Raw genomic sequence first — 18788 nt, 5'->3', positions numbered from 1 at the left:
TCAATTTGTGGAATGGCTAAACAAGTTGTGGTGTATGGTTATAATGGAATATAATTATGCTGAAGGAAATGACAAGCAGGATGATTTCAGAAAACCCTGGAAAGATTTACATGAACTGATACATAGTGAAGTGAACAAAACACAGTAACAGCAATGTCTAATGAAGAACTATGAATGACTTAGGCATTCTCAGCAATACAATGATCTGAGACAACACCAAAAAATGATGAAACATACTATCTGCTTCCATAGAAAGAACTGGTATTGTTTGAATACAGATTGAAGCATGCTATTTTCCACTTTTCTTTCTTTCATTTTTTTCTTTTATTTGAATCTTCTTGTTCAAAATGACTAATATGGAAATGCTGTACATAATTGTATATATAACCTATAGCTAATTGCTTGCTGTTTTAGGAAGAGGGGAATAAAGGAAGGATAGAGAAAGGGAGGGATAGAATTTGGAACTCAAAAATTTAAATAAAAAATGTTTAAAAAAACCTCTAACCCCAAACATCCTTAGTTCCTTCAACTAGTTTATACCTTGCACAATCTCAATGTCTTTTTCCTTGATAATTACAGAGAGAAAAGAGATGAAAGGAAGAATTTCTGTTGATCACGCCTATGCATTGATATATATATATATATATGTATAATTTACATATTACACATATATACACATATCCTATTATTTTATCACACACAGGGGAGCCAACCCACCTTATGAAATACTATCCCTGCTAGTAAAACTTGAAGAAATGAGTCCCAACATTTCTACTGTCTCAGAGAATCTTCAATTCCAACTCTGAGAACAAAAATCTGTGCCCCAAAACTCAAAACAAAGTAAGTACCTAATGAATAAATAATGGCATAGGAATGCAATGGAGTATTATGGTGCTGTAAGAAACATGGAAAGGGATAGTTCCAGAGAAACCTTGAAAAACTTTATTAATTGAAACAATTAATAACTTGAGCAAAGTCACAACACATAAAATAAATCCACACAAATCATCAGCATTTGTATATGAATAAAACTAAACAGCAAAAGACAGGAAGAGAAATTCCATTTAAAATGACTGCAGAATATATAAAATACTTAGGAGTCTACCTACCTAAATACACATAAGAACTACATAAATACAACTACTAGCTACTGTTTATAGAAATAAAGGTGGATTTAAATAATCGGGTAAATATTAATTGCTCATGGGTAGGATGAATCAATATATTACAAATGACAATGTTACCTAAATCAATTTACCTTTTCAATGACATATCAAAATACCAAGGGATTATTTTATAGAACTAGAAAAATATAATGAAATTCATATGTATAAATAAGTGGGAATAAAGAGTGCCTAGCGATGGAGACATCAAACTATATTTCAAAGCAGTAATTTTCAAGATAATTTATACTAGTTAAAAAATAGTTTGATCAGTGGAAGAGATTAAATGGACAACATCTAGAAGCAAACTAGCAGCCCGATATTTGTTACATCTAAAGAACACAGGCCCTGGGCTAAGGATCACTATTTGAGAAAGGAAGGAAGGAAGGAAGGAAGGAAGCAAGGAAGGAAGGAAGCAAGGAAGGAAGGAAGGAAGGAAGGAAATGTGAGAGAGAGGGAAGAAGAAGGAGGAAAGGAGGGAGAGAAGAAGGAGGAAAGGAGGGAGGGAGAGAAGAAGAAGGACGAAAGGAAGGAAGGAAGAAGGAGGAAAGGAGGGAGAGAGAGAAAAAGGAGACGAAAAATCTATTGGGGAAAATGGACAGCAGTCTGGCAGAAAATGGGTTTAGATCAACACTTCACTTCTTTACCAAGATAGCTACAAATGGAAACATGATCTAAATATAAAAGATCACATAATAAAGAAATTAGAAAAACAAGTGAACCCTAACTTGTCAAATCTATAGAGAAATGAAGTTTGTGACTAAATGAGGTTGAGGAAGGATTGCAGTTAATAAAATAGAAAACTTTGTTACATAAAATTGAAAACTTTTTACACAAACAAATCCAACTCAGTACAAAAAGCAGACAAACAATTAATTGGGGGCAATCTTTGCAACAAGTTTCTCTGATTGAGGTCTCATTTCCAAAGATATAAGGAGTTATCTCAAGGATAAAAGGAGCTAATTCTTATAAAGATAAAAGCCATTTCCCAACTGATAATTGGTCATAGAATATGAATGCACAGTTATCAAGGAAAGAAACTCAGGGTTTCCATTTTCGCATGAGAAAATCATCACAAATCACTACCAATAAGAGAAATGTAAATTAAAACAATAAAGTTTCACCTCATATCTATTAGGCTGGCAAACATAAAGAAAATCGCAAACATTGGAGGGGCTATTGAGAGAGGCACATTGATGTACATTGGTAGATTCTAGAGGACTCAGGATGAAGTATAACATCAACTTTCTAACAGAGATGATAGACTCAAGGTGTATAATAAGACATACATCTTTGGATGCAAAGATGTTGTGTTCTATTTTTTTATTTTGTTTTGTTTTACACTATAAGCCTTTTTTCCTTTTTTCTTTTTCATTAAGGCTGGAAGTAGACTGGAGGTAGAGAAAGAGGGAAGGCTATGGTTAGGCTTAACAAAAAAAAAAAGGGAAAAAAGACAAGACAACTTTGTCTCAAATTAAACTCTGGAGTGTCAGAAACAACAAAAATCAGAGTGAGACATTCTTCCAGTCCAAGGTAACTCAGGGTGTTAAAAAGAGAGATCTGTGATGTGAGGGAAGAGCTGGAGTCTTCTGGACTCCATATGGATGAAAAATCAATGGTGGGACTAAATACTCTTGATCAAAGCAGCAGCAGCTTCAGGGGCTCTCATTTTAGAGATAGTGAGGGGACCTGGAAACTAATCAGAAAGATTACAGGAGAGCCTTGTGCTAGCTCTAGATGCTGTTTGGTCTCCAAACTTTGGGGCATAATTTAAGCCCTAAATTTAAGGGCAAAGAGAAACACTTTCAGTCAGAGACCTTGTGCTCAGAATTGTTTCTGGCTCTTAAGAGCAGCATTAATTGAAATCTCAAAAGATCAGGTCCTTCCTGCATAAGGAACAGAGTTCAGACCAAGAGAAGAAAGAAAACTTCCAAACCCGCAGATCTAGCTCTGAAAACAATGTGGAAAAGCCTACTAGGAATAAAGCCTAATATCATGCTAGGAATCAAGCCTAATATAAAGCTATAAATCAAGAAATACAGTGGGAAAATGAGCAAACAACAAGAAGAACCTGACCATAAACAACCACTATGGTGACAGAGAAGATCAAGAAACAAACTCAAAAGAAATGAAGTCAAAACAGCTGCAAACAAAGCCTCAGAGGAAAAAATAGTGAATTGGACACAAGCCAAAATAAGAATTCCTGGAAGATCTAAAAAATGATTTTCAAAATCAAATAAAAGGGGTAGAGAAAAAATTATATTAAAAATGAAAACAAAACAAGAAAAATATGAAAAAATAATTAATAGAGTTACAAAAAATGTTAAAGAAAATACTTTAAAAATAGAACTGGCCAAATGAATAAGAAGGTACAAAAGCTAACTAATATATATATATATATATATATATATAATTAGAATTTGGCAAATGGAAAATAATGGCTATATGAGATAATAAGAAACAATAAAATGAAGTCAAAAGAATGAAAAAAATAGAAGAAAATATGAAATGTCTCAATATAAAAACAACTGACCTGGAAAACAAATCAAGGAGAGACTATTTAAAAATATTTTTAAACTACCTGAAAGCCATGATCAAAAAAAGAGCCTAGACATTATATTTCAAGAAGTTATCAAGGAAAACTACCCTGTTAAACTCAAACCAGAGAATAAAATAGAAAATGAAAGAATCTACTGTTTACCATCTGAAAGAAATCCCAAAATAAAAACTCCCAGGAATACAATAGGGAAATACTAGAACATTCAGGTTAAAGAGAAAATATTTCAAGAAGTCATAAAAAGAAATTCAAATACTATAAAGCCACAGTCAGAATTATCCAAGATTTAGCAACTGTCCACATTAAAGGAGTAGAGAGCTTGGAATATTTCCAGAAGACAAAAGAGCTGGGATTATAATCAAGAATAATCCACCCAGAAAAAGATGAAATAGAGAGTTTTCAAGGATTCCTGATGAAAAGACCAGAGGTGAATAGAAATTTTGACTTTGAAATACAAAACTCAAAAGTAGCACAAAAAAAGTAAACATAAAAGAGAAATCTTAAGAGGCTAGATAAGGTTAAACTGTTACTTTTCTTATGGGAAGAGGAGACATGTATCTTCTAAGAACCTTATCATTATTAAGGAAGTTAGAAAGCTTACAAAGAGGATATAGGAATGAGTTAATTATGTTGGGTTGAGGTTCTAAAAAAAAAAAAAAAAAAAAAAGGATGGATAAGAAAGGATTGATTACCTGGGAGAAAGGGGAAGGAAAAGGAAAAACAGAAGAAAGTATTGCATGTAAAAGAGGTATACAAGTAAAAACAAGGGAAAATGGTGAGGTGGGGATAGGCAATAATTCAAAGAGAGAATACATATATATGTGTATATGTATATATGCATATGCATATAAGTATATACACATATATAATCAATTGGTAATAGAAACCTATCTTATCTAACTGGGAAATAGGGAAAGAGACTAAGAAAAAGGGGTGAACAAAGATATTGAAGAAGGGAAAGGGACTTGTATGTGCAAAAATGTTTCTGGCAGCCCTTTTCACAGTGGCTAGAAACTGGAAATTGAAGGGATGCCCACCAACTGGAGAATGGCTGGGTAAATTGTGGTATATGAATGTTATGGAATATCATTGTTCCATAAGAAATGACAAACAGGAAGATTTCAGAAAGGCCTGGAGAGACTTACATGAATTGATGCTGGGTGAAATGAGCAGAACCAAGAGATCATTATACACTTAAACAACAATACTACATGATGATCAATTCTGATGGAAGTGGTTATCTTCAACAACGAGAGGATCCAAATTAGTTCCAATTGATTTGTAATGAATAGAACCAGCTATACCCAGAGAAAGAACACTGGGAAATAAGTATGGACCACAACATAACATTCCTACTCTTTTCTGTTATTGTTTGCTTGCATTTTTGTTTTTTCTTCCCAGGTTATTTTTACCTTCTTTGTAAATCTGATCTTCCTTGTGCAACAAGATAACGGCATAAATATGTATACATATATTGCATTTAACATACACTTTAATATATTTAACATGTATGGGACTACCTGCCATTTAGGGGAGGGGGTGGAGGGAAGTAGGGGAAAAGTTGAAACAGAAGTTTTTGCAAGGGTCAATGTTGAAAAATTACACATGCATATGTTTTGTATATAAAAAGCTATAATAAAATTTTTAAAAAAAGAAAAGAAAAGAAGGTGGAGATAAAAGGGAGGACAGATAAAAGAAAACAGTAGCCAGAAGCAAAACAGACTTTAGAGGAGGGACATAATAAGGACAGAGAGAAGGATAAACAGAAGAAAGTAGATTGAAGGGGAAAACACAATAATCATAACTACGAATATGAACGAAATGAACTCACCCATAAAACAAGTGCATAACAAAGTGGATTAGAAACTAGAATATACAATATGCAACAGAGAAAACAACACAGTGAACATAAGGGTCTGGAAAAGCAATCATGATCAGACCAAAAAAAAAAAAAAAGCAAAACCAAATCTAATTAAGACCAAGATAGCACCATCCCTCCACTGCTGACACTGTTTAAGTTTCTCTCTGGGCCCAACTCTTTTGCTGCACTTTTGTTAGCTCAACATTTTATACTCAGGACTGCCAAAATGATAAACTAGGTAGTAGAAAATTTTACTAACCTTAGGTGCTACTGCAGGCCTGTGGGCCCTTCTCCCACAAATATACAAGATATTTTGGAGTATGAAAGAAGAAAAATGCTGGAAAAAATTATTTGAAATTGCTTCTTTCCAATTGTGATGTCAACCAATTTGTCAGTCCACTGAATAATATGTCAGAAAATAACTACTTTTAAGATTTCTGTATGGTATCACAAAATGTACGAATAAAAACTCATCAAAAAAGGATATCTGCCCATTTTTCATGTTATATACATCCTATTAACTTGTAGAAAAATCATGTTGAAGATAGCATTTAATCCAATTGTGCAGATGAGAGGGATCATATATACATTTGAATGACATTAACATACATAAGCAAATTAAGAGCTTCAGTAAAAATTAAAAATAAAACCAATGCCTGAAATTGAACACTGGTATTTAATATCTTAAGACATTTATCCTCTATCATCAAATACAACAGTGGCATCCATGACTGTGGTAATTCAGAAAGTGTGGTAGCAATTTTCTTTTAACTGGTAATTTTAATATAATTCTGCCAAGCTGCTATTTTTTCCTTACTGAAGTCTTATTTTAAATTCAGAATGTTGATTATGTAACAGTTTAGCAAATTGGGAAGAGAGAGATGCTTCTAATAAAATAGAAGAATATATCTCCCTCTTTATTTTCTTCTAGGATAGTCATTTAGGATTAGAAAAACAAAGAAATAGCCATGATCTACTCTTTGAAAGTTTACTGATTTATCTTTGAACTCCTGTTTTTTTCTCTACTATCAGGTGATTCTTAGGACTGAAAGGATACATGATTAATAAGGAGAAATGATTAAAATGATTCCTGCCGTCTAGGAGTTTACAATCCACCAGGGGAGGTAAGGCTTGCCTAAATAATTATGATACCATTCCAATGTAGCAGTAATGCACTGAACTAGCTGCACCCAGCGAAAGAACTTTGGGAGATGACTAAGAACCATTACATTGAATTCCCAATCCCTATATTTTTGCCTGCCTGCATATTGGATTTTCTTCATAGGCTAATTGTACATTATTTCAGAGTCCAATTCTTTTTGTAAAGCAAAATAACAGTTTGGTCATGTATACTTATTTTGTATTTAATTTATACTTTAATATATTTAACGTCTACTGGTCATCCTGCCATCTAGGGGAGAGGGTGGGGGGAAGGAGGGGAAAAATTGGAACAAAAGGTTTGGCAATTGTCAATGCTGTAAGATTATCCATACATATAACTTGTAAATAAAAAGCTATTAATGTTGGGGAAAAAACTAACTAACTAACTAAATAAATATGATACCAAATAAAACATAAAATTTCCTGGGAAATACAAAGGAAATACTCTGAGAAGTCACAAGAAAGAAGAGTATAAAGAGAAAAGAAGGCCCAGAAAAGCACCTGCTTACCATTGAACATAGACCAAACTTGGTGTGTCTTGAGGATTCTTACTTGCAGGTAAATTAAAAATTCTACCCATTCTTTCATTTATTTTGATCTGAAAGAATTAGTTTTAGTGAGCATTAGATTATACCTCCCTTAAATGTTATTTCTAAACTAATGTGAGAAAAATCACTGTCTTTATCATTCTGGTCATCTACATTTTAAACTTTATTCTAATTGAAACTATTTCTAGTCATATGAAAAGATGCTCCAAGTCATTATTAATCAGAGAAATGCAAATTAAGACAACTCTAAGATACCACTACACACCTGTCAGATTGGCTAAGATGACAGGAAAAAACAATGATGATTGTTGGAGGGGATGCGGGAAAACTGGGACATTGATGCATTGTTGGTGGAGTTGTGAACGAATCCAACCATTCTGGAGAGTAGTTTGGAACTATGCTCAAAAAGTTATCAAACTGTGCATACCCTTTGATCCAGCAGTGTTACTACTGGGCTTATATCCCAAAGAGATCATAAAGAAGGGAAAGGGACCTGTATGTGCACGAATGTTTGTGGCAGGTCTCTTTGTAGTGGCTAGAAACTGGAAACTGAATGGATGCCCATCAGTTGGAGAATGGCTGAATAAATTGTGGTATACGAATGTTATGGAATATTATTGTTCTGTAAGAAATGACCAACAGGATGATTTCAGAAAGGCCTGGAGAGACTTACATGAACTGATGCTGAGTGAAATGAGCAGGACCAGGAGATCATTATTTACTTCAACAACAATATTATATGATGACCAGTTCTGATGGACCTGGCCATCCTCAGCAAGGAGATCAACCAAATCATTTCCAATGGAGCAGTAATGAACTGAACCAGCTACGCCCAGAGAAAGAACTCTGGGAGATGACTAAAAACCATTACATTGAATTCCCAATCCCTATATTTATGCCCACCTTCATTTTTGATTTCTTTCACAAGCTAATTGTACAATATTTCAGAGTCTGATTCTTTTTGTACAGCAAAATAACGGTTTGGTCATGTATACTTATTGTGTATCTAATTTATATTTTAAGATATTTACCATCTACTGGTCCTCCTGCCATCTGGGAAAGGGGGTGGGGAGTAAGAGGTGAAAAATTGGAACAAGAGGTTTGGCAATTGTTAATGCTGTAAAGTTACCCATGCATATAACCTGTAAATAAAAGGCTATTAAATAAATAAATAAAAGAGAAAAGGGGGAAAAAAATAAACTTTATTCTAATTCTGATTGAGGCTTTTTCCTGTAGACTTCAGATCATTACCCAAAAAACTTTATGCCTAGTAACTTTATTTATACACAGAAAAACTGCCTGTTGTTAAGAGTAATGATTAATTTTATCACTGTAAACAAAAAAAAAACACTCTTTCAAAAACCTTGATTATCATTTTCTATCCTCCCAGAGAAAGAGAGAGAGGGAAAGAAAGAGAAAAAGAGTGAGTCACAAGGTTTTCTAACTGAAGGTTTTCATTAGTGATATTTTTTAAATGAGAATTTTGATTGTAACTCTTGAAAGATAGTTCTATTTAATGTAAATATAGAAGCTAAATAACATTTCTAAGTAATCTGGTCATTCAACAAATGTTAAAAAGCCTGCTATTTATAAAGCACTGAAAGCCCTAGTCATATTTTGGATATAACCCAGATCATATACACAGCATGATAGAATTTTCCCCCTCTAAATTATGGCATATTTGAAACATAATTTTTCTTAGAAAATTTATGAAGTATTCAACAATGGCAGTTCAGATTTAACCACTGTAAAAATAAAGTGACTTAGAGAGGAAAAAAATATACCTAATTAAAAGGGATAATTAGAAAAAATACATTAGGCTAAAAGGAACCATAGACAATGAAGCAATATCAATATTAAACATATATGTACCAAATGGCATAGCATTCAAATTTTAAAGAAAAAATAAATGAATTATAGGAAGAAATAGACATTAAAACTATACTAGAAAAGAGGAACCCAACTTTTCCCTCTCAAAGCTAAGGAAATCTAACCATAAATAAGAAAGAAATCAAGGAGATGAATAGAATCTTAGAAAAGTTAAACATGATAGATCTCTGGGGAAAATTGAATGGGAATAGAAAGGAATCTACCTTTTTCTTAGTTAAACATAGAACCTTTACAAAAGTTGACCATGCACTGGGGCATAAAAACTTCACAACTAAATGAAGAAAAGCAGAAAATTAAATGCACCCTTTTCAGACCTTAATGCAATTAAAATTACATTTAATAAAGGACTGTAGAAGCAAAGATTAAAAGTTGATTAGAAACTAAGTAATTTAATTCTAAAGAATGAATGGGTAAAAGAACAAATCATAGAAAGAATAATTCTAGTAAAGAGAATAACAACAAGACTACATTCCAAAATTTGTGGGATAAAGTCAAAGCAGTATTCAAGAAAAAAAAATTATCTCTCTAAATGTACACATCAATAAAAGAGAGAAAGAGCAGCTCAATGAATTAGGTATGCAACTAAAAAAACTAGGAAAAAAATGAAAACACCAGAACATCAAAATAGAAACCCTAGGAATTAAAGGAGAGATTAATAAAATTGAAAGTTAAAAAAAAACAACCTTTAAAATAAAACTAGGAACTGATTTTATTCAAAGAAACAATAAAAAGGTAAATCATTGATTATTTTGATTAAAAAACAAAGAAAACTAAATTACTAGTATCAAAAATGAAAAAAGATGGATGTAATACCAATGAAGATGAAATAATATTAATTAGGAGTCATTTAACCCAATTACATGCCAGCTAAATTGACAATCTAAGTGAAAAGGATGAATATTTATAAAAAATATAAATGGCCCAATATGTAACATCATCTTAACAAAAAAAGTTTGCACAAGTCAGCAAAGAGCTCCCTAAGAAAAAATCCCCAGGTAGAGATGAATTTACAAGTCAATTCTACCAAATATTTAAGGAACAATTAATCCCAATACTACACAAACTATATTAAAAATAAGTAGGGGCAGCTACTAGGTATAGTGGATAGAGCACCAGTCCTGAAGTCAGGAAGAACTGACTTCAAATCTGGCTTCAGTCACTTAACACTTCCTAGCTGTGTGACCCTGAGCAAGTCACTTAACCCCGATTGTAGGTAAAGATGCCATATCAAATTCCTTTTGTAACACAAATATAGTTTTGATAATTAAACTATGGAGAACAAAAATAGTGAAAAAAACCTATAGATTAATTTTCTTAATGAATATCAACATAAAACTTTATGTAAATGCTAGCAGAGAGATTATAGCAATATATCACAAAGATCATGCATTATTGTAAAATAGGATTTCTTCCAGGAATCCAGGGCTGGTTCAATATCAGAAAACCTATCAGAATAATTGACTATGTCAATAACAAAAACAACAAAAATCATATAATTATGTCAACAGATTCAGAAAAAAGCCTTTGACAAAATGCAACAGCCATTCCTATTAAAAACACAAGAAAACACAGAAATCAATGGAGCCTTTCTTCAAATGACAGATAATATCTATCTAAAACAACTACAAGCATTTTCTGTAATGGGGATAAGCTAAAAATCTTGCCCAGGAGATCAGGAATGAAGCAAGAATGGCCATTATTGCCACCATTATTCAATATTGAACTAGAAAAGTTAGATATAGCAATAAAACAAGAAAAACAAACGAAGGAATAAAAATCAGCAATAAGGAAACAAAACTTACTCTTGGCAGATAATATAACAATACATTTAGAAAATTCTAGAGAATCAACTAAAAACTTGTTGAAACAATTAACAACTTCAAAAAAGTTGCAGGATATAAAATAAATCCACATAAAATCATCAGCATTTCTATATATTAGGAACAAAACTGAGTATCAAGAGATAGAAAAAAAGAAATTCCATTTAAAATAATTGCAAAAAATATAAAGACAAACACAGGAACTATATGAACATAATTATAAAATCTTCACATAAATAAAGAGAATAGAGAATACAATACAATTAGAGAAATATAAATTACTTTTGGGTAGGCCAAGCCAATATAATAAAAATGACAATTCTACCTGAGTTAATTTACTTATTTGGTGCCATTCTAATCAAAGTTCCAAAGAATTATTTTATAGAACTAGAAAAATAATTCATCTGGAAAATTCATCGGGAAAAACTAAACATAAAGAATATCAAGAAAAAAAAATTTTTAAATGATAAGGAGGCCTAGAAATCCTGGGTGTCAAACTATGTTACAAAAGTGGTAATCATAAAACAATTTGCTACTAGCTAAAAAACAGAATAGTGGATCAGTGAAGTATAGATTACATAAACTATAAATAATAGTAAATAAATTACATAAACTACAAACAGTAGTACACCAAGGTGTGGTTGATGAACCCAGAAATATGAACTTTTAGAGAAAAAACTCACCATCTGACAAAAATTGTTTTTTTTTTTTTAATAGCCTTTTATTTACAGGTTATATGTATGGGTAACTTTACAGTATTAACAGTTGCCAAACCTCTTGTTCCAATTTTTCACCTCTTACCTCCCACCCCCTCCCCCAGATGGCAGGATGACCAGTAGATGTTAAATATATTAAAATATAAATTAGATACACAAATAAGTATACATGACCAAGCCATTATTTTGCTGTACAAAAAGAATCAGACTCTGAAATATTGCACAATTAGCCTGTGGAGGAAATCAAAAATGCAGGTGGGCATAAATATAGGGATTGGGAATTCAATGTAATGGTTTTTAGTCATCTCCCAGAGTTCTTTTTCTGGGCATAGCTAGTTCAGTTCATTACTGCTCCATTAGAAATGATTTGGTTGATCTCGTTGCTGAGGATGGCCTGATCCATCAGAACTGGTCATCATCTAGTATTGTTGTTGAAGTATATAATGATCTCCTGGTCCTGCTCATTTCACTCAGCATCAGTTCGTGTAAGTCTCTCCAGGCCTTTCTGAAATCATCCTGTTGGTCATTTCTTACAGAACAGTAATATTCCATAATATTCGTATACCACAATTTATTCAGCCATTCTCCAACTGATGGGCATCCATTCAGTTTCCAGTTTCTAGCCACTACAAAGAGACCTGCCACAAACATTCGTGCACATACAGGTCCCTTTCCCTTCTTTATGATCTCTTTGGGATATAATCCCAGTAGTAACACTGCTGGATCAAAGGGTATGCACAGTTTGATAACTTTTTGAGCATAGTTCCAAACTACTCTCCAAAATGGATGGATTCATTCACAACTCCACCAACAATGCATCAATGTCCCAGTTTTCCCTCATCCCCTCCAACAATCATCATTATTTTTTCCTGTCAGCTTAGCCAATCTGACAGGTGTATAGTGGTATCTTAGAGTTGTCTTAATTTGCATTTCTCTGATTAATAATGACTTGGAGCATCTTTTCATATGACTAGAAATAGTTTCAATTTCTTCATCTGAGAATTGTCTGTTCATATCCTTCTGACAAAAATTGTTAGGAAAAATGGAAAACTGTTTGACAGAAATTAGGTACAGATTAGCATCTCATGCTGTATACCAAGATGAGACCAAAATGAACCAATGATTTAGACATAAAGAGTGATATCATAACTAAATTAGGGGAGCATAGAAAAAATGTACTTTTAGATCTGTGGAAAAGAAAAGAGTTTGTGATCAAACAGGGATAGGAAGAATCAAGGGAAATAAAATAGATAATTTTAACTATATGAAATTAAATTAAAAAGCTTTTATGCAAATGAAACTAATACAGTCAAAATTAGAAGGAAAATAAGAAAATGGGGGAGGAATTATAGCAAAGTTCTCTGATAAAGGCTTCATTTCTCAAATAAACAGGAAACTCAGCCAAATTTATAAAAATTAAGCTATTTCCCAATTGATAAACAATCAAAGGATAAGAAAAGGCAGTTTTCAAAAGAAGAAATCAAAACTATCTATAATCATATAAAAATGCTCTAAATCACTTTAAATCACTACTGTTAGAGAAATGCAAATTAAAACAACTCTGAGATACCATCTGACATTTATCAAATCGACTAACATGACCAAAAAATGTCAAAAGCTGGATGGGATTTGGAAATATTTGAACACTAATGCACTATTGATGGAGTTATGAATTAATCCAAACATTCTGGAGAACAATTTGGGACTATAAAGCCATGCATACCCTTTGATCCATTATAAGGATTGTATCCCAAAGTTACAAGAAAGGGGAAAATATCAATATATACAAAAAATATTTGTAGCAGCTCCTTTTGTGGAGGAAGAGAACTGGAAATCGAGGGAATGCCCATTAATTGGGGAATGGTTGAACAAGCTGTGGTATAGGATTATGATAGAATATTATTGTGCTGTAACAAAGAATAAGCAGGATGTTTTCAGAAAACCTTGAAAGACATAGTATATGAAAATGAAATCAGTCTGATATGATCTATTCTTAACCCAAACTTGTAATGTTCTTCTCTTAAATATAATCATTCTCTGGGAGCAGGTTTCTTCTGGGGCTTCTGGAGGCAGCCTTCGTTTCAGTTCAAAGTAATAATTACCTCAAATTCAGCCAGGAGCTAAAAGTTCAGATCCTTTATTGTCTCCTTCAAAATAGCCAGGTTAGCTTTCTTAGAGATCTATCTCTCTCTCTCCTTGGTTCCAAGAGCTCTTGCCACTAGTCCTTTGTCTCTTCCAGCTTCAGCCTCCAGCCAGCACAAAGGTGGAATATGGAATGAATCTGTCTTGCCTCCAAGAGTGGGCTCCTCCCCTTGTGGGCTCCTCCTTTAGTGGGCTTGTCCTTCTGACTTGTGAATCTCACACTGAATCCTGGCTCTGAATCTCCGGGAACTTCCAGTGGCCTTGTCCTTTTATATGCTCTTTTAGAGGTGTGAACTGTTAAAGGTGTGAACTCTTGCAGAACTCTAACAAGTACTAAGCACATTAGTGAGCCAGAGAACTGCTAAGCACCATGCTAAAATTAGACAACAGACTTAGCACCTTGTAAGAACCCTAACACAAATTGAAGTTAGTGCTCTTACTTAGTGGTACTCAACCCTATTGCTCTTAGCTCTTCTCTTTCTAAAGGTTCACCAATTAATTTTTCTATGATATGGTCTGGGAAAGGCAGTGATGAGTACTGGGCAGAGATCTGGCCTCTAAGATCTAGGTCCAATTTCTTCCTACCACCTTTTTCCAAATCCTACTAATAATCAAAAACTCGAATTCAAGTCCTTTCCCTCCAAGGAAGCCTTTATTATCCACTTCATCTCATGGTGACTTCTCTCTCTCTTCTTTGACTTCATGCCTCATTGATTGTTTCTACTGTCATTCTCCAGTAGACTCCTCAGTGAGTGCTGTCTCATCACATTATAAGCTTTCTGAAAACAGAAACTGCCTGCTCCTTTTCTGTCTCCTTCAGCTTGCTAACGCCAGGTCTCACGTCTGTTTCTGCCTTTTGCTCACAGAATGTCAGCTGCCCAAACTTAGAAGCTACATTAGGTCTGCCAAATTGTCCACTCCTTGATGGTAGGGCCTGGGTCTTTCTGACATCTCCTTTCCTCCTTCTCCCCCAAGATTCTGAGCTCCTTGAGAATAGGACCTACACCTGTTTCTTTCCACACTAAGCTATCAGTGAGGAGCACAGACCTGGACACAAAGTGGAGAAAGGAATTTTGTGACTTAGGAAAGACTAGATGATAAATAGAACGAGTTTCAGGCAGAGTCACAGCCATGATTAGGACCCATGTCTCCTAGCTTTCAAGTCAAGGCTCTCATATGTAAGGATTTCTGTGCTTCACTTACCAACCGGCTCTTGACTTGGACTGAGAGCAAGTCTGGGGCTTGAGGCTGAAGCTTCCCAGACACCACTAACTCAGAGCCCTGGAAGAAAACCCTGAAGTTGTCCTGGGTGAGCAACTCCACAGCATTTTGTGGGTACTGGAACTTCACCATGGTCAGCAGTGGGTTGGCCACCTCCTGGTAAAAGTCCTTTGGGAAAGAGGGAAGAAATTAGATCAGACTGAGGCACAGTGAGAAGGGCAGCTTCCTGAGTTCTGTAGGACTTCAGAGCTAAATGGGGTTTTAGGCATGCTCTAGTTCAATTAATTCTCTCACTGGACACAAAGGGAAAGTTAAGTCCCTAGAGGAAGAAATAAAAAAAGCTTGTCCCTTATCACACAGGAATCAAGCAGTAGATTCTAATTAAGGATCTGGGGGCTCCTTTCTCCTATCTAATTTCTCCATCCCCCAGTACCTGATATAGCATTCCACACATAAAGGGTATTCATGATCTCCCCTGGGATGTCTCTCCATGGGATCCCAAAGGCCAGGTACTGGTACCTGGAGTTGCAGGTCAGCATCCGAGTCCTCATAGATGCGCCGGGCCACCCCACCATTTTCCAGAGCCAGCTTCTCCAGGAAAGCATAGTGGACATCAAAGCCAAAGCCCAGGCAATAAAGGTAGTAGTTGCCCCCAATAGCTGCTTTCACATTCTCCTGAATCTTTTGTGGATTTCTCTCCCCTGTAACAGGGGCCAATGGATGGACAGGGAGGAAAGAAAAACATTGATTAAGTATTCAGCAAGTAAGTAGTAAGGCAGAATCATAGAATGTCAGAGCTGGGAGCTCAGAGACTTACTCTAAGCCCCTCATTTTACAGATGAGGAAACTAAGGCCCATAGAGGCCAACTGAGATCATGGCTCACAGGTAGTGCCAGAGGTGAAATTTGAATGTAAGTTCTGTGACTAAGTAGCCAATATTCTTCCAGGTACCTTGATGCTTCTACCTCCATATGCACAGGATCTCTTCCCCACAACAATCCCAGTTCAAAGTGAAGGTGGTAAAACTGAGGATCAGACAGGGCATGAGACTCATTTCCAACTAGAACTTAAAACCAAAATGGCAAACCACCTAGCTCTCCCACACCCATTCCAGCAAAAATCTGAAATTCACTGCAGATTGAATATCAATCAAGAAGTCCAATGAGGAACTTCATCAAGTGCTTTTATTCTCCTAGAACTAGACAAAAAGTCAATAACCCAGGGACAATAAGAAAGGGGGGTCACTAACATAGGCAACAAGCCAGTAGTCTTCCAGAGAAGGACCTGAGACCAGTGTTGCCTGCAATGATTTTGATCTGAAGCGAACAAGAGCACTGGTTCCCCAAAAATGTTTCAAGAGGAGCAGGATCTAGTATAACCATGACTTGGAACCTGGATATCCCAGCACTCTGGAGATCCTTAATCATATCTTCTTAGGTGCCAAAGATTTAAAACCTGAATCTCAAAGATCAAAGAGAGACAATATCTAAATCTGGGAGGACAACAGCATAGGAACTGAGGTAATCCAGGGTGGGATCAAGTAGGACAAACTCTAAAAACCTCCCTCCATCCCCCTCTAAAAAAATCCAATCTCAGCAGGACATCTAACCTGGTCCTGGTACAAAGTCCCAATTCAGGAACTAAAGCTGGGAAAATGGATAAAACACAGAAGACATGGACCAGTATATAAAAATTAGAGCAAATCTAGAAATCCTACCAATTGTATCAAGAGAGACACAAAGGGGGATAAATGGCTATGCCACAAGGACTGCATGAATACCTGAAAGAAAGTAAGCAGGAGGGGTAAAGCAAAGTCAAAACTCTGAAGGAAAGAATTGGGAAGAGAATAAATAACTTAGAAGACAAAACAGAAATTCTTGCCTGTGTTAGAGATTCCCTAAAAACCAAAATAAGCCAAATGAAATACAGCAACTTTACAAGACAGCAAAAAATATTGGAACAATAGAAGAAAATGTAAGATAGCTGATATTGAAAACAATGGAGCTGGAAACCAGTTTAAGGATGCAAAATCATCATATTCCTTGAAAACAACATTTAAAAAATATTGGACACTATATTTCAAGGAACATAACAAATTAAAATCTATATTAAAACTATAGGGCAATGTAAAGATAAAAAACATCCAGAAACCATCTCTTAAAAGAAACCTCACTAGCTATGTGACCTTGGGCAAGTCACTTAACCCCAATTGCCTCAGCAAAAAAAAAGAAAAAGAAACTTCAAAAGATAAAAGTTCTAGCAAAATCACAGCCCAGAGGTAGAACTCCTACATCAAAGAACACATTGCACACATCCAGAAAAAACCAGAAAAAAAAATCATACAAAACTTGTCAGCTTTTCTAGTAAATGAGAGTAAATTTTCTAGTAAATCTTGTCATCTAACATTTCAAAAGGCAAAAGATTTAGACTTACACTAAAGAGTAACTGCAAAAATGGGGATAATTCTAGAAGGAAAACAATGGATACTTATGGGAACAAAGGACTTTTAAGCATCTGATGAAAAGTTTAGAGCTGAATAGAAAATTTGACATGCAAACACAAATTCAGGAGAAATGCAGATGCTTAAGAAAAACATATGATTCCACACTGAGGAAAAGCTTCTCATGCTAAATCAAACAATATGTATTTCAAGTTCGATCCTCTTTGTGCCTCAAATATTCGGTTTTACAGAATACTTTAATACAGAGCTTTAACCCAACCTTTGTTTTCTTATAGAGACAACAGTCAAATTTCTCAAATCTAAATTTTGCTAAATCTGATAAATAAAGCCTTTTATATGGAGTTGATGGGTAGGGAGGGAGAAGAATAGTAGAAAGAGATATTAAAGAACATCTATCTAGTTCAAGTTCACATATGTGAAAGCTGAGACTTCTGGAGGAAAAGTGACAGGTAATGTAAGAATCACTTTTATCTGAGCAGGAATCTCCTCCATCACGTGCTCTCCTTCTAAACCTTGACAGAGTACGACTCCTTCAACGTGGCAAAGCTGAGGCCCAAGGGTCTTACTTCTCCAAGGTCATCTGGAGATTTAGTGGCATAGTGGGATTAGAACCAAGGACTCCTGAATCCCAGACAACTGCCCTTTCTGATATGTCTTCTCTGAAGCACACTGAATGAGACTTTCTCTAGCTTTATTTACTACTCCTCTTCAGGTCTCCTAAAGAACTTAGGGGCAAGACATACCTGAGTCCTTTTGTCTGTCTTGTTTTGCCCTCTTTATTCTTTATATTTATGTGTCTCATCTCCTCATTCAGGCTGGGGATTCCTTGCTAGCAAGGACCTGCTCTCATTCTCCTCCATCTCTCCTAGATTGTATGTATTCTGAGGGTAGGGCCAGGATGTCCTCCTTCTCTGTCTTCCCTAAATTGATGTTCTCTTGTCTTGGGAAAGGATCCCCAGAACAAGAACCCCCAAGATACAGAAATCCCCCCAAAAGTTATTGACAGAGTAGAAAGAGTCCTTCCCACCCCCACTTCACCTGTAGTGGGATCTCCATCTGTGAGCAGGATAACCATGGACACACTTCCTGCTGGTAACTGTTCTTTCCTGTTGCTCTCATCCAACATCCTCACAGCCACAAGGGCAGCCTCATTGATGTTGGTTGCTGGGGAGAAAAATTTGCTCACACCGGTCTCAGCTTTGGTACCAACTGAGAAAGGTAAATGAAGGAAGGCCTAGAAGGAAGAGA

General features: G+C 35.1%; 1 protein-coding gene across 2 annotated transcripts in view; it reads right to left on the bottom strand.

Moving 5' to 3' along the window:
- Positions 1-18788, bottom strand: part of LOC100932429 (inter-alpha-trypsin inhibitor heavy chain H4) — a 37752-nt gene that overhangs the window by 7094 nt on the left and 11870 nt on the right. For both annotated transcript variants that reach the window (XM_031957523.1, XM_031957531.1), the window contains exons 9-11: positions 18579-18704; positions 15599-15780; positions 15062-15247 (exon numbers count right to left, since the gene is read on the bottom strand). In XM_031957523.1, the coding sequence (XP_031813383.1) occupies positions 15062-15247; positions 15599-15780; positions 18579-18704 (494 nt within the window). The remainder of the gene's footprint in view (positions 1-15061; positions 15248-15598; positions 15781-18578; positions 18705-18788) is intronic.

The sequence above is a fragment of the Sarcophilus harrisii genome, chromosome 1 (genome assembly GCF_902635505.1).
Source record: "Sarcophilus harrisii chromosome 1, mSarHar1.11, whole genome shotgun sequence".
NCBI classification, from domain to species: domain Eukaryota; kingdom Metazoa; phylum Chordata; class Mammalia; order Dasyuromorphia; family Dasyuridae; genus Sarcophilus; species Sarcophilus harrisii.
The sequence above is the reverse complement of the archived record's forward strand: the minus strand, read 5'-3'. Positions and strand labels throughout refer to the sequence as shown.